We start from the raw sequence: 16,438 nt of genomic DNA, 5'->3' as shown, positions 1-16,438 counted from the left end.
ACTCCCGCGCCAAGCAGCTGGCAAGATTACGTAGAAAAGCTGACTGCACCAGATGGCCTCGTGGTGGCAGCCAGATCCGTAATCCAGTCTGATGATGTCTCGGTCTACGGAGAGGCCTCTCGGTCAATAACGCAGAGCTAGAAGCCCTCCTTTAGTTCTCCTTAAATAAAACCAGGGCCAAAAGCTCAGCATGTGCGCACTGAGCCACCTAGAAGTCACAGTACAAGCCCGGGGGGATGCTCTCGCGATGATATCCTGCTGCCAGCGCGCGTTCATGTCATTAAACTACCGCTACGAGTTTGTCACGACTTAAAAAGTACAAAAATACAATTGCATCTCTGAAGGGTATTTTATACCTACCAAGATCATCCAAGCACTGAAGACCAGACAGCTCTTTAGCCTTCAGAAAAATAATGCACAAGGCAGAAATGGGATTGAGAAAATTTTGCCAATATATCTAAGCGCGTATTCGGAGTCTCCCAGCATTTCCAGTACAATTACCAAGATGTATGTATCCATCAGCCCAGCTCTGGTACGAATGCTGACAGCACAGTGTTAGGGTATTAGCAACGTGTGCAAGATCCAATACTAGCACAAATTTAGTAGTTTAATAATCTGAAGGAGCTATCTTCCTGGAATTTTAATCTCATACCAAGAAAAAAACAAGGCTCTTAGCTATTAATCTACTCACATATTTAGGGCAATCCACCTCTACTGATTAAAAAAAGCGAGACAACAAATGCACGTTAAGTCTTTCCCTTTTCTTCCAAAGCAGCAGGCTGTGCAGCTGGGCTGTATTTGCTGGGCCAACCTAGGTGTCCATTAAAAAAAAACAAACCAAAAAACACTAAAAAAATGGTCAAACCTGTCCTAACTTCAACCCATGTCACTGGGACGTCCCTAACCGGTACCACGGCAGAGATGCACAGCCCAGTGCTGCCTGGGCGGGTCTGTGCCGGACCCCACGATGGGATCCCCATGAGTCATCGATGCCCACGCTATCCCCTCTCCTGAAAAAGGGGAGTGGAAGGTGACCTCCAGCTGGAGCTGCTGAACGATTCGGCTCTGCCAGCAGCCCCTCGGCGCATGGCGGCAGCGGTGCCGTCTTCCACCTTGCAGAGAAAGCCTAGGAGACGCTAAAGAAGGTTACAGCTTTTGCTTTAATGGCTGGGGCTTGGTTTGGCTGCTCCTCGCACTGAGCAGAAGACACAAACCAGTCCCTGCTTTATACCGAAGCACAGCTCCCCCCGACCCCTTAAGAGAAAAAAAAAAAAAAAAAGAGAATTAAAAATGAAGAATAAATCAGTGTTTCCCCATATTGTTTAGCTGAGGATCGTTTAACGCAGGAGCTGGGAGATGGAGGAGTCCGGCGCCGTGCATCGCTCGCCTCTTCGGAGAGGATCCGACCAGCGGCACATCCCCAGGGCGGGGGGGGTCCTTGCAGCGCCGACACCAGCACAGCCCGGACAGGCCACCCATGCTTGCGATGGTCACAGGCAGCCAGCCCCGGAGCTCGTGGGACACGACTTAGCCCGGTAGCCGCTTCAGTACATGGCCTCGTTGTCTCCCACCGCGGTGAAGGGGATGCCGTAGGTGCTCTTCTTGCTCCGCTTGCTCTTCTTGCTCCAGACCAGCAGCGTGCTGGCGCTCTTGCTGTTCATCAGGCTCTTTCGGCTGTTCTCCTTGTTGCTCTTCAGCATCCCACTGCCCGAGGACATCGCTGCTGCCTTCTTGTCTGCCTGTTTGGGAAGGGGAGCGGAGACGGGCGTGAAGCCAGGGTAGCACCCAGGCTGCAAATGCGGTGCCTGGCTTCAGCCCTGCACCTCCATCCCGGGAGCAGGACACTGGGGAACCTCTGCCCCGCCGTGGAGCCACTTGCTTTGGTGCCTGGTTTGAGGCTAACAGTGAAAGAGCAAAGCTTTCCATCCCTGGAAGTCCTACCAAGGTTCACAAGAGGGACAATTTTATGAAGTATTTCTAGCCTGGTTTGAAGAGTCAGTCTATGATTCTATGAAACCTACCACGCCGCAGACAGCGCAGAGCCTCGTTTAAGCAGATCACAGCCGGCCTCTCCCCCTAAGACCTGCAATTTCCCACCTCAGGCTTTGGACCTAACTTACGGCTTTCGGTCCCTCTGAGCTCTGCAGGGTTATCACACCGATCTCCACTCCCTCCTCCCCGGTGCTCTTCAGCAGCTGCACCACCTCGGCGTGCTTGGACCACTTGCAGTCCTTGCCGTTCACCGAGATGATGTAGTCTCCCTCCTTCAGCCCGGCTTCCTGCGGGGGAAGAAAGAATATGCACATGTTGGAGCTCATGAATGCTGCTGCACAAAGTCTGCTCGGTTTCCACCCCGCAGGTCCCAATCCTGTGGAGACATAGGGTGGGGGTCCACCCTCCACCTACAGCACAAAACAGCTGATGCCTTCATCATCCTAAAGATTTTACATCTTTGCAGCACGTGCGCAAAAGTGGGGTGCTCTACAGACCAAGGACCTCTTCTGCAGCTGCCAGTGATGGCCACGCTTGACATCCAGCACGCTATAAAACTCCCAGCCCTGTGACTTTCTGCAGCCTTGCAAAAAGCACATCCAGCTCTGACTCTTTCATAAAGGTTAAATGCTGCAGGTCTCCAGAAAATAATGTAAAAAATATTGCCTGCAAGCTTTGAGCCTTGAGAAAACGGAGCAGGCTCAGCAAGGTTCTTTGCACATCCTTCATCCATCAAGGCACCAACAAGGCTCTTGACATGCTTGAAGGAAAGCATGTGCCAGCTCGGGGCCGTGGGGACAGCATCAGAGCTAGGAGCAACCCAGCTAGGACATGCCGGACCAGCTGCAATGGAGGTTTAGAAACTTATCCACACAGGGACACCCACGTTTCGGTGTCTATCTGGTGGTCAGTCCCACCCTAGCTGAGTGCAATGGATGTTAGTAGCCCAGGGGACACAACTGTGGTCCAGCTATGGGCTATTCCAGCTATGGGCTATGTATGGTCTTTAAGAAGATTTTAGTCTCCCAAAAAGGGATGTGAGCCTGCTGCTAAGGAGCGTGTTGTTACAGAGATGCTGGGCTCTGGATGGCAGGGCTGATGCTGAACGGTGCTGAGGGAGGGAGGAGACCTTTCAGGCATCCCACCAGGATGCTCCAGCAAGCTTCTGCTGGAAAACAAAGTTGCTCCCGATACATCAGAAAGCCCATACAGTGAGTTTTCACTGAGAAAGCTCGCTTTTCAGACTTGCCATCTTGTTCCATCCACTGTCACGTCCCAAAATGGGGGAGAAGGGAGCTGGGTGCTTGCCAAAGAGAGGCTGCCAGCAGTTAAAAACTGAGCTAACCTCCCTATTTTTTTCCTTAGCTGCCTCCTAAAAAAACCCCCTTAGTTCTTTTGTGCATCTGCAAGCCCCGGGCTGAGATCCAGCAGGGATGAATCTCCACCAGAGCACACCAATGCAGTTACCAACCGAGTGTTAAGACCTAAAACCACCTGGTACCCCTCAAGACAACCCCTGACACCTAATTTCCAGCAGCCCCATGGGGACAGCAAGAGCCTGGGGTACTCACGGCAGCGCAGCCCCCCGGGATGACGCCGGCAATGAGGACGGGGGAGTCTCCTCGCAGTGTGAACCCAAAACCGTTCTCGCCTCTCATCAGGTGGACTCTCCGCACTGGGTACCACTTGTTTTTGGCCGAGAAAACCGAAAGGGGTCCCTGGGGTAAGGTAGAAACACAGAAAGCACCTTTCGGTGCAAGAACAACTCCCTGGGGACGTGCAACCTGGCTAAACACCCACTGATGGGGAGGAGGCAGAGCAAGAAAGCCTGTCTTCTGCATTTCTTTAAGGATGTGATTTTGAGCGCTGCCTGCATGCCCAAAAATACACATTTATGCACTATAAAGCTAGAGGTGCTTAAAAGCAAAGCCCATGTCAGACATTGGCTTTATGAGCAGCAGCAGCAATCTCGTGTGGGTTGGGAAGGACCTCGAGAGGTCTCTGGTCCAACCCTCTGCCCAAAACTTAGGTCTGAGCATCCTCCCGGCACTGCCCCGCTCCTGCAAGGCAGGAGGAGGAGGTCTCGGCACAGTCAGCGAGCTGGCATCACTTTAGATATTATAACCCTGGAGCAAACGGAACAGAAAGCGCTGGTGGGCAGAGCTGGGTCCTTAATGCCCCCCTTTAAAGAAAAAAAAAATACCCATTGCCCAAGGAGGGACGATGGGGGTTGAGGTTTTTCACCGCTGCCTGGCTCTGGGGGATGCAGCCCGGCTGGGATGGTCCAGCAGCAGGGTGCGAGGTGGTGGGACAGGTCACCTCTTCAGGGTCAGATGCCCCCAAAATCTTTCCTATTTTCCTGTCTTTTTCCTACTTTTCTACTCCCCACAGGACCAGGATATACCTGCCTGCCCTGGGGCTGTTCAAAAGCAGAGACGCCCAACCTCTCCCTGGGGTGCTACGCAGCCCTTGGGGTGCCCGGGGGACAGGGACAGCACAGCCCGGTCCCACAGCAGCCCCAAAGCTCAGCCCTACTCCCCGTAAGCCTAAAGAAGGTAGGGATAAAGGTCCGCTGGGATTTTCCTGGTGCCTCCCAGCTGGCACCACCCTGCTCTGCTCCCCCAAAAAGCTTCCTCTAAAGGGTCCCTTCAGTCGTTCCTGGGAAAAGCCCATCTGAAATGCCTGTGCCCGCTCCCCCATGCACTGGAGGAGCTTCGCAACCCATTTAGGTCTTGCAGAGACAGATCTGTGCCCTCCCACCACTCCTCCTGCATGGGTCCCTGCCTGCGAGGAGGCAGCTTGTCCTCTTTGGAAAGCCGCCCGTGAGTGCAGCGGCTGCACCGGGAGAGGGAGAAAAGGCTGCGGGGAGGAAGGAAACCAGGCAAGCAGAGCATGCAAGGGAGGAGGAGAAGACGTCTGCTCCCTTGGGGCAACCTGCATCCCGTAGCTGTACATACCAGCCTGTGGAAGAGGTCGGTCACCTTCACCTGGGAGAAGTTGGGGGATTTTATCTCTGGTTTCTGGTGCGTTTTGGCTAGTGGCAGGGAGAAAAAAAGCACATACGCCAGGGTCAGGTAGTTGCAGCTGCTGCTGCCTCTCCGTCATGCTCCCCGAGAAGGGATGGTGTGACCCAAAAGAGCTGGGACCTGCTCAGGCAGCTGCCAGACATGCAGCCTGGAGCCTCCACTGCCACCCGTGATGCTCCACCACCATGCAGGGAGCTCTGGTCCACAGCGACATGCCACAAACTCACCATGAAGTTTGCCCACCCCATGTAACCTGCCACAAATCCCCCTCCCCAGCCGCACCCCCCAAAAAAACACTTACGGTGAATGTCCGGGGCATCTCCTGTTTCAAAGAAGTCCTCCTCATGGTCAATTTCTGAGTATTTGCTCAGCGAGCGTTTGTGGGCGAAGGAGAGGACCTCCTGGAGGATATCCATCTTCCGCAGGATCTTGCACAAGCCGTGGATCCTCATGGCTTCCTCGTGCTTCATGATGGCTTTCTTCAGATGAGCTTTGCCTGCAAGGGAGCAGAGAGATCGCAGCCCGAGTGGAGCGGAGCGGAGCAGCCCCGCCGCCACCGCCGTTCCCTCTCCGCTCACTCGGCTGCCCACGGATGACAGCAGCCTCCGCGGCTGTGTCACCCGACGTGACTCAGGGACAGCCCAGTCACGTTCGCAGCCTGCCAGGCGTTCAATGTGCGCTAAATGAGGTAGGTCCCAGCCGTCAGCTCGAGCCCCCCGATGTAGGGCTGGGAAGGGACCTTGAAGGGTGACCTACTTCACTCCCCCGGTGCCAGCAGCAGAGCTGGCAGATGTTCCCGAAAACCGCCGGCGAAGGAGCCGCCACCACGCTGCGCCGCCCCCGACATCCCTCCTAATGCTTAACCTCAATCTCCTCCGCAAATTAACTTCTCTCCATCGCCTTGCGTCCCCCGGGGGAGGACATGGAGGACAATTGAGCCCCGTCCTCCTGGTGACAGCCTCTTAGCTTCGGGAAGATGCAACACATCTTCTTTTCTAGGCTAAGCAAAGCCTTCCCCCTGCCCTGCAGGTCCTGCTTTCCACCCTCTTCAGCATCTGCTCTTGCTTTGCTCCTCTCAACTTGCCTTCGATGTGTTTCCACCCTCGTGAAAACGGAGCAGCCGAAAAATGGCCAGAAGAGACGAGATCACGACGGCCCATGGGTATCAATGCCAACATCTCCTTTGCAAGAGACTGCAACCAAGATACCCGTATCCAACGCTAAACTACCGAGAAAGATTAGATCTAGATATATATATACACACACACGTATCATAGAAACACGTGTGCCTGCAGCATTTCCAGTTTTAGGACACATGGTGGCAACATAACCCAGGGAGATGGTTGGAGCTTGCTCCAGATTTATGAGGACCACAGCCAGTGGCCTGAAGACCTCTGCTTTCTCCCATGAGAAGTTGTAATCGAGGAAATATATTGAGGCTGGATGGAAAGCAGAGAGGAAGAGACTTTCCCAAATAATTGTATCAAATGCAATCAAACCATATTTTATCAAAGCACCCACAGCCAGCCCCATCCATGGGCAAGAAAGCAACTATGTTTTATTGAATATCATTAACTCTGCTGTTTTCAAGAGATCACTGGGAATAGAGGTCGAGCATAGGAGTTGTGCAAGCTTTTAGCTCCACTCTACTGAAGATGGTGGAATATACCATGTCTGATAAAACATAATGTTATAAGACTAGGAGACAAGGGAAGAGGAAAAAAGTATCTTTTCAGGGAGGATGCTGCAAGTTTCTTTCCTCCTGTAAACCAAAACCAGAGCTGAAGCTGGCATGCGCATGTTCATTTTTCACCAGCAGACATTGAATGGAGCCCGTTCCCCCCAAGGAGAGCAGGCAGAGCTGGAAGCTGGGTTGATGCAAATTGGGAAACCAGATGACAGCAGCTGAGGGTGTCGGGATGGTCTCATTTAAGGAGTCTCCTCACGCACGTCCTCCACTTCCCATCCCCAGCAGTGAAATCTGGCCGAGCAGCTGGGAGGACTTTGCTGGGGCCAGTGAAGTGGCAAACTCATTCCTGGTGGGACCTGCCTCCTTTCACACGTGCACAACGAGGGGAAAGAGCACGAGGAGGCAGCTCATGAGAGAGGCAAACAGGAGACGACACCCCAAAATCAGGGTGCTGAGCTTGCTCTTGTTGCAGCCTTGCTGGGGAGGGGCTGCCAAAACATGACTGCAGCTGAATAAGCAACGCTCTGTTTTTCCCCTGAAGCTGGAAATCCACATGGGAGGAAGCTCTCGTCTCCCAAGCCCTTTGATGCAGCTAAAAAAGCCACCCCCTGGCATCTGCTGTGTCTTCTTGTCATCAAGCCAAGTCAGCGAAAAGCCCAAACCAAGGAGCTTCCAGGATCTCTGTGTCCGTATGGATTTCTCCACGCTGTCTTGGGTGACGTTACCTGTCTCAGGACATCTTGATTCCCAAGGTTTTACTGTCAAACTCGGCTGGACAGGTCAGTGCAAGCACCATGACTTGGTCCTCAACACCCTAGTAGGGAACCGTGGCGCTTTCCTGCCTTCCCAGGAGAGGCTCTTTTCAAAGAAAGCCCCAAAAAAGGTGTCGTTGCATGGAGAGACCCCCGCAACAGCTCACCACATGCCTTCATGGAGACTATGCTTACATGGGTAGGATTACGAGGGGGCTCACTGCCCGTGCACCGAGGTTTCATTGCAAGAATCAGGGGCTTTTCCCCCATGGATGCACTTACCCAGCTTCCTCCTCTCCTCAGGGTCCTGCAGCAGGATGCGGAGCGATGGTCCCTCTGGCATGGTGATGTGGAACTGGATAAAAGCCTTCTCCTGCTCCGGCAGTTCAGCGTCAGATGCCACTGTGTGAAAAAATTGGGTGGGGATGGGCTTAGAGAGAAGTCAGGGCGCTGCTCAGATACCTGGACCCCCATGCTGGTGGGGACAAGAGGTCCAGGAAGCCACATCCATGCTCACGTGGCCCTGATAACTTCAGCAGCAGCTTCCTCTCACCCAACCACAGCCTGCAACGACTGCCAAGACATCACTGACGGGGAGAGGGATGAGTTATCACATTCAAGGCTTCACCAGGCTTTGAAGCTAAGTGCAGGATTTGTCCCGTACATGGCACAAGTATCCGGCTCTTTTGCCTCCTTCCCTCCTTTGCTCCAGTCTGGAAGCAGGATTGGAAATAAAGAGCCCTGGCTTTTCCCCACCTGGAGGTCAGTGCCACGGACAACAACTAAAGCACAAGAGCGGGGCAGATTAAAGTGTAATTTGGGAGCTGAGCCCTCCTTGCTGTGCCTGGGACCTCTGCCTGGGCAGAGAGCTTGCAGTGCAACCAAGGGGGTCCTTCAATGGAGAAACCAGGATGGATAGAGCTTGCACAGGTGCTCCAAGCACCACGCTGGGCTCTGTACATAGTTTTACACCCTTATTTCCAGCCAAAGCTGTTCTTAATCCCCTTTGGCTCACAGGGAGCTCAGGGATGGATGGCAGCCTCCTCACCTGGTGAGCACCCCCAGCACGGGCACCCAGCGGGCTGGGAACCGGCAGCTCCAGGGCTGGCTCTCCCCATGCCAACCTTCTCTGTGCCAGCATCCTTGGGGGATTAAACTGCAGCACAAGGAGTTTACTGCCGGCTGGTTATGGGAGCAAAAGATTTGTTATTGTGAATAAGGGGGTCAGGGAGAGGCAGCAAGAGGGCATGTGAGATCTCAACAGCATGCTCTGGATGGAGAAAAAAAATCTCCAAACACCCAAATTTGGCATCTCCTGCAGATTCGTGTTTCCCTCAGCACCTCAGGTCATTAGGGCAGGCAAATAACCTCAAAATTTTAGGGGAAAGGTTTGCCCTGTCCCTTGTAACCCCATGCAAACCCGGTCTCATCGCTGTCCTCTGCCGTTTCTGTCTTTAAGCTGCTTCAGCCCCACAGTACCCCCCACTCTCTCCCGTCTCTGCCCCAGCAGCTCTCCTTGCTCGATCCTGCTTCTGCAACGCCCACACGGCACAAGCCCGGCAGCAAGATTTTGGGCAGGCTCCGGAGCGGGGGAGGATGCTGGGACAGTCTGGCAGCCGTTGCCGTCACCAGCACAGCACTGCTTTCGGCAGCCATCCCCCAAGAATTCCACCAGTCTGTCCTCAGCCACCCCACCAAGTGATGGGTTGGCACCACAGGTCACAGCGTGCATCGGCTGTCCACCCCCAGATCCTCTGCCTGACCCAAAATTGCTTGCATGGGTGTCAGTGATGGTGCAGATGGAGATCATGGGTCACATCCTACATCCACGCTCCAGCTGGCTCCACGGAACCACGTCAGCCCGGCTCTGGCACAGCCACGCGTACCCTGCTGCCAGCACCCCACCACCCTGGTATTCCTAGGGCAGCCAGCCACGAGGCTGGCAATTAAATTAGAGGTTTTTATTTTTATTTTTTGAAGCCCCCAGCTGGCCCGCCACATGGACTGGGGTGCCTCTGGAGGATGCCTGGCTGAGGACACCGGCACACGTGTGGTCAGCAGGCAGCTGACCCCACCATTTATAGAATCGTAGAATTGTTTAGGTTGGAGAAGACCTTTAAGATCATCCAGTCCAACCATTAACTAACATTACCAAGTCCACACTAAAACAACTAAGGGTAGACTAGACTAAACCATGTCCCGAAGTGCCACGTCTGCCCATTTTTTGAACGCTTTCAGGGATGGTGACTCCACCACCTCTCTGGGCAGCCTGTTCCAATGCTTGACTACCCTTTCCGTGAAGAAATTTTTCCTAATATCCAATCTAAACCTCCCCTGGCGCAGCTTGAGCTCATTTCCTCTTGTCCTATTGCTAACTACATGGGAGAAGAGACCATCACCCACCCACCCAGCCCCAAAGGGGACAGCAGGTGACAACCCTACAGCATCTTTTTGCTCACCTTTTTAGAAGGACTTTGCAAACGCTGTGCAAACCAGAAATATGGGGGAAATGTGCCCTGTGCATGAATGGCTGAGTCAGTAAGGGAGATCAACAGCTCAGAGCATCCCAAAAACTTTAGATTTTGTATCCATCTATGCCGTGCATCTCTCTCTTCACCTCTTTTTTTGCAATCTCTCCCAAACACCAGGCTACCATGTGGAGCCAGCACTTGGCCAAGGAGGCAGCTGCCTCCAAGCTGTTACACTCACCGGGGCAGTCGCAGAGAGCAATGGCAGCAAAGTAGTGGGAGAGGGCTTTGAAATGCTCCGACTTGACGTGGACCATGGTGATCCAAGAGAAGGGAACGTAATCCTTCACGTGGGCCTGGGTCATCGTCTGGTGCACCAGCGAGTACACATCTTCCACCTGTGGAGAGTCAAGAGACAAGCTGCTAAGCCATGGGTTGAGATGTAGGACATCCAGCAGGAGACAGTGACAGTAGGCTGTCCTCTTCTGGGGGCTTCTGCCAACCACAGAAGGAGCCTCTCCAGCGGTGACAGCCCCACCAAGTCCTCTCCTCCCCAAGGCACTCACCCTTGCTGCCTCCTGGGCAAGCTGCAGCCGGGCAAGGAAGTTGTGCTGGGCACGCAGCAAGGTCATCTTCTCAAAGACGCACTCCTGGACCTGGGCGACCATCAGCCGCACCAGCATGTTCAAGGAGGCAGCGCTCATATCCAGGCTGGGAGCGTTGGAGAAGTTTTCCTTCAGGTAGTTAAAGGCACCTGCACGAGGGAGAAGCTCCTGGTAGCAGCCAGGCTTGCAAGCAAGAAGGTCAGGCTTTCGGAGCACGAAGGCTTCTCCACCAGCGGCATGGGAGAAGAGCCTCCAACCCAGCTCACACCTCAAACATAACCATTTCTCACCATAACCAGCAATGATATCCCAGGGAAAAAGGTCCAGAGGTCCCTCCCTTGCTACCTAAACCACCCTTGTGCCCACAGCTTTCTTCTCCAAAGCTCCTGGTGATTGCAGTCCCAGGGTCCCTTTTCTCTCAGATGCTCGCAGATGGATCAGCATCTCTCCTCTCCCCAGCTGCGACCTCCCTACTGCCGTATGGCAAGGGAGAGCCCTTTGGGTGGCTGTTGGGTCATCCCAGCTCCTCTTCATAACCCACAGAAGCAGCGTGGTGCCAACTTGCGCTTGGTTTGCGGTCCCTTGGAGATGTCTTGTCCCCATCCCTCTTTGCACAACTGCTCCCTTCCCTTCTTGCACTCCTGAGGATTATTCCCACCCTGTGGAAATGCTTCCTGCGTGCTCCAGGGAAGCCAGGGAAGAAGGGAAACCCACTTACCGGCCGCCTTCTGAAAGGCGTCGATGGCCTGGTTGAGACCCGGCAGGGATGCACGGTCCTGCCGCGCTCCGATCTGGGTGTGCAGGGCTCCGATGTTGAAGAGCACGCTGCCCTTCTCGAAGGCCAGTGCTCGCTGGTGGGACGGGACCCCCGTCAGGGAGTCATACCTGGGGAAGGGAAGAGTCAACGGCTGCCCATCCCACGGAGGCAGGAGGAGCCTGGAGGGTTTTCAGCGCTCTGCGTGGGCTCGCAGCCACCGTTCCCATCACGGCTCATCCCCGTGGGGCACACACTTTCCCCTGCCTCCCCTAACCAACCCACCCAGGGCAACAGCAAGCCGAGAGCAAGGGGAAAACCCAGCTCCTCACATCTGCCAGCCCTGGCTTTGCTGCTGAGGCAGTGATCCCATCATGGAGGCTCAGTCCCAACTCCCTCCCCGCTCATGATGCCCCAGGTAGGATGGGGAAAGCTGCACCAACCAGTGGAAGAAGACACCCAGGCTTTTGGTGGGAGGGAAGAAACGGCTGTCGAGGAAGTAGAGCTGGTTGTAATACTCCATCAAGAGCTCGAGCCCAGCTTCGTTGCGGCTCGGGGTGCGCATTGCCTGCAGGGACAGGAGGGGAGACATGTGGGTGGGAAGAGAGGGGGAAAACGGGAAAGAAACATCGGATTTATGGAGCCGCACATGCCGGCCAGCCCAGGGGGGAGAAACTCCGCCTGAGAAATTAGATGAATAGGATGAAATCAATACTATCAATAGGATTAGATCAACAGCGGACGAAAGGCTGCACAGCAGCGGGAGGCAGCCCCCGGGCACAGGTTCAGCTGCAGGAATGGTCGGGGAGGCACCAATTTGGTGCTGGGGCACCCAAATCTGGAGCCAGCAGCCTGGGAGCCTTGCTGATGGCAACACTTGCCTAAGAAAGACATTGAGGTGCTGGAGCACATCCAGAGAAGGGCAACAAAGCTGGTGAAGGGTCTGGAGCACAGGGCTTATGAGGAGCGGCTGAGGGAGCTGGGGTTGTTTAGCCTGGAAAAGAGGAGGCTGAGGGGAGACCTTATCGCTCTCCACAACTACCTGAAAGGAGGTTGTAGTGAGGTGGGTGTTGGGCTCTTCTCCCACGTAGTTAGCGATAGGACGAGAGAAAATGGGCTTAAGCTGCGCCAGGGGAGGTTTAGGTTGGAAATTAGGAAAAATTTCTTCACGGAAAGGGTGGTCAAGCATTGGAACAGGCTGCCCAGAGAGGTGGTGGAGTCACCATCCCTGGAAGTGTTCAAAAAACAGGTAGATGTGGCACTTCGGGACATGGTTTAGTCTAGTCTACCCTTGATTGGCTTAGAGTAGACTTGGTAGTGTGGGTTAATGGTTGGACTGGATGATCTTAAAGGTCTTTTCCAACCTAAACGATTCTATGATTCTAAAACAAGCTGGGATTATTATTTTTTTTTAAAGAGAGAAACTCCTGCAAAGTCTGCTGAAATAAATGCTAGGGAAGAAATAGGATTTTTTTTCTCTTAATAAAAAAGCCCTTGAGCTTTTGACCAGACACAGGGAGGAGGGTCAGAGCTCTCCTAATGCCTAGTTTTATCTACGGGGCTTTTCCCAGCTTCTGGCTTTGCAGGGCTCCTCTCCCACAGTCTGAAGAGCTGGATCAGGCCCTTCACAAGGGCTTGAGCAAGTCTCTCTCCTTCCGCTCTCCCAGATCAAAGCTTCAAGGCAAAACTTGTAGTTTTTTATGAGAGCTTAGGAGAGGAGAAAACTCACCTTCACTGGATTGCTTTATATTTCCTCTTCTCCAAGCACTAGCTGGAGAGAAAGCAGTGGTTTAGCCTTGCCAGGGGTAAACTAATATTCATAAACCAGTAATGGATTGCGTTATAACTTTTATTGCTGTTCAGTTCTAGGTTAGCAGGGCGTTAAAGGAGGGGGAAAGAAAACAATTACTGAATAGTCTGTAATATTTTGTAACCTATGAACCGAAGCCAAGGTGCTCTAGTGCAGGAATCCTGCACCTCAAGACATAAGGGCAAGGGTGCAGTTTTGAGCGAGGATGAGAAGACACCTGGAGCAAAATGTGGCACCTGCAAAGAGCGTTTCTGGACAAGGCAAAGCAAGCGTTTGCAGCTCAAGGGACACCAACCTGCCGCAGCTCCATGAACTCTTTGATTTCTTTTTCAAACAAGACACCCTCCTCTCCATAGTGTTCACTGATGATATCCTGGTTGGGGAAACAAGAGAAAAGAAAACCCTGAGTCACCCTTTGAAATAGATATTCAGGATTTAAAGGGTGACTTTGGGCAATTCTGTATAGGCAATTTGCAAGCTCTCTCTGCAAGGAAACCTGCGCTAGAGAAAGACATCTCCCCTGCCTGGCTCTTGCTCTCCAGCATCTCCAGAATCTCCAGACCCTCATCTCCCACTTTCCCATGTTTTAAGTCCAGCTCTTCCCCATAAACCTATTTTTTTTGCAACTGTTCCAAAATAGAAAACATTTTGCAGCGGCTGCAGCATCTCCTCTACAGCGCCCGACCGTACCCATGTGCTGAAACATCCCTCAAAATGCGCAGTCACTCCCCTCCATCATCTTGCATCGCACTGAGCGTGCAAAACCCCGATGCTCACCTTCAACGGTACCAGCAAATCCAGCTCCTTCGTCTCCTTCAGGCCCAAAGGGATCATGGGGACACTGATGGACTCGCTGGAAGAAGACAGCGACCTATTTGGTGGTTGGTTTAAAAGCCTTGGAGAGACCCTGTGTGTTGGGGACTAAAATGAAGCAGCTCTTTGCCCTGGGCTTGTGCTGCTCCTATTAAAGATAAAGCCAGACAAGGACCCAACTCCGCACAGCAGAAGGATGCTCTTCCCAACGTGATGTCGGGAACGGCAGCGCGAGAGGAAGGGTGCACAGAAAATAACCTGAACCCATCACCCTTATTCCTCCAGCTTCTGCTTTTCTCTGCATAACAAGAACAATAGCAACAAAACAGGCTCCAGTGACGAAGCTGCTTTAATTACCAGCCCTCGGGAACTGGGTGTGATGTGAGCACAGGTCACGGATTCACCCAATCCTATGTGCTAATCCGGACCTTGGTGCTGATAAGGACTTGCTCGGGCTGCAGTGCTGTGCCCGATATTGAAATTTTCTACCTCCATTAAAAGCAGTTGTCTAATAATAGCTCTTATCGCAGAGCTTGTTCGATAGCGTGAAACACCTGAAGACGCCTCTGGGAACACCCAGTTGGGGAGTGGTTTGTGTTTTGATGTAACACAGGGCAGTTGTGCGGCACTAAGGAAGAAGCTCTGCAGGATGACAGCCAGGAAGGACCATCTTTTGGGGGATTTAGCAGCTATTTTGATTTTCTGCTGCCAAGAAGTAACGATATGGTCTGTATAAGCAGCAGAGCCTGGAGCATGCAGAAAATTACAGCCCTGCAAAGAGCCCCAAAGCTGGACCCATCGTCCAGCTCCTGTATACAGAGATGGGAACCTGTGGTGGTACCTGCTGCTCACATCAGCTCCACAAATGCTTTCCCCGATACCCATCTATCCCTCGGGGATGTCCCCAACCCTGGCACCGAGCCACATTACCACATCCCCAGACCCTTGGCCTCCCAGGGGACTGGTTTAAAGAGATGAGGAAGGTTTGGCAGAGTGAGAAATGGGAAGCGGGTAGGGTAGGATCAAGCCCTCGCCAGCCCGGGTCTGCACAACAACTCCCTCTCATTACCTCCAGAAACCTCTGATAACTTCTTAATGCATCACTCATTAGGCCAGGGAGGAAAAGAGGCAAAGAAAGTTGCAAAAACCTGGGGAGCGGGGCAGGGAGGTTGCACCCACATTTTCATCTGTTCATACTGAATAAACAGCTTCAAGAGCTATAATTAGTGCAGAAAAGCCATTATCGCTCCTTCCCTAACAAGATTTCCGTTTGAATCCAATGCCCAGAGCAAACAAAGGGGCTTTTGTTTGGCCTGGGAAGGGTTTTGGGGTTGCTGCTACTGCTATTTTCTTTTTAAACCAGGGCAAACAAGCCATGGGTTGGAAAAGCCAAGCATCCCTGATAGGGAAGAACTTGGGGAGGATGCATGCATCATGGAAGATGTTGCATACGTCCCTACTTCTAGCACAGAAGAAGAAGGACCAATATCCAGGATGACATTCAGAGACTGCAACAGACCCTCTGAGTGCAGCAAACACCCAAGGGTGGTGGAGATCCGGGCTCCCTTGGCTTTCTCTCCATATGAGACCCCGTGACTGTAACACAGTCCTGCACCCAGATCATCCTGGTTGTACATTTAGTATCTTTGCAGCAAGCTGCAAGATGGAGTCACCGATGCTATCCTGGTCTTTACATCTCTCTCTGTCCCCAGCAGTACAGCAATCCTCCCCTGAGGAGGACCATGTGCCAGGAAAAGCACGTGGATGGACACAGAACCATCAAATGGTTTGGGTTGGAAGGGACCTTTCAAGGTCATCCAGTCCAACCCCCCTGCCATGAGCAGGGACATCTTCAACTCGATCTGGGTGCTCAGAGCCCCATCCAACCTGACCTGGGATGTTTCCAGGGATGGGGCATCTACCACCTCCCTGGGCAACCTGTGCCAGTGTCTCACCACCCTCAGCGTAAAATATTTCTTCCTTAGATCTAGTCTGAATCTCCCCTCTTTTAGTTTAAAACCATTATCCTTTGTCCTATTGCAACAGGCCCTGCTAAAAAGTCTCTCCCCATCTTTCTTACAAGCCCCCTTTAAATATTGAAAGGCTGCAAGAAGGTCTCCCCACAGCCTTCTCTTCTCCAGGCTGAACAACCCCAACTCTCTCAGCCTTTCTCCATACCAGAGGTGCTCCAGCCCTCTGATCATTTTGGTGGCCCTCCTCTGGACCTGCTCCAACAGGTCCATGTCTGTCCTGTGCTGGGGACCCCAGAGCTGGACGCAGTGCTCCAGGGGGGTCTCAGGACAGCAGAGTAGAGGGGCAGAATCCCCTCCCTCGACCTGCTGGCCACGCTGCTGTTGATGCAGCCCAGGATACGGTTGGCTTTCTGGGCTGCAAGTGCACATTGCCAGCTCCTGTCCAGCTTTTCATCCCCCAGTACCCCCAAGTCCTTCTCCGCAGGGCTGCTTTCCATCCCTTCATCCCCCAGCCTGTATTGATACCAGGGGTTGCCCTGACCCAGCTGCAGGACC

General features: G+C 53.2%; 1 protein-coding gene across 1 annotated transcript in view; it reads right to left on the bottom strand.

Annotated features, from left to right (window-relative positions):
* Window positions 1-1,544: 1,544 nt before the first annotated feature.
* Window positions 1,545-16,438, bottom strand: part of RHPN1 (rhophilin Rho GTPase binding protein 1) — a 32,034-nt gene continuing 17,140 nt past the window's right edge. The window contains 12 exon segments of the mRNA XM_075705734.1: window positions 1,545-1,739; window positions 2,121-2,279; window positions 3,564-3,710; window positions 4,950-5,026; window positions 5,320-5,514; window positions 7,743-7,862; window positions 10,170-10,326; window positions 10,495-10,682; window positions 11,252-11,418; window positions 11,731-11,855; window positions 13,393-13,470; window positions 13,875-13,950. Of these exon segments, the coding sequence (XP_075561849.1) occupies window positions 1,545-1,739; window positions 2,121-2,279; window positions 3,564-3,710; window positions 4,950-5,026; window positions 5,320-5,514; window positions 7,743-7,862; window positions 10,170-10,326; window positions 10,495-10,682; window positions 11,252-11,418; window positions 11,731-11,855; window positions 13,393-13,470; window positions 13,875-13,950 (1,684 nt within the window).

This window comes from Pelecanus crispus, chromosome 2 (assembly GCF_030463565.1).
Source record: "Pelecanus crispus isolate bPelCri1 chromosome 2, bPelCri1.pri, whole genome shotgun sequence".
Taxonomy (NCBI): domain Eukaryota; kingdom Metazoa; phylum Chordata; class Aves; order Pelecaniformes; family Pelecanidae; genus Pelecanus; species Pelecanus crispus.
This window is presented reverse-complemented; position numbering and strand designations above follow the sequence as displayed.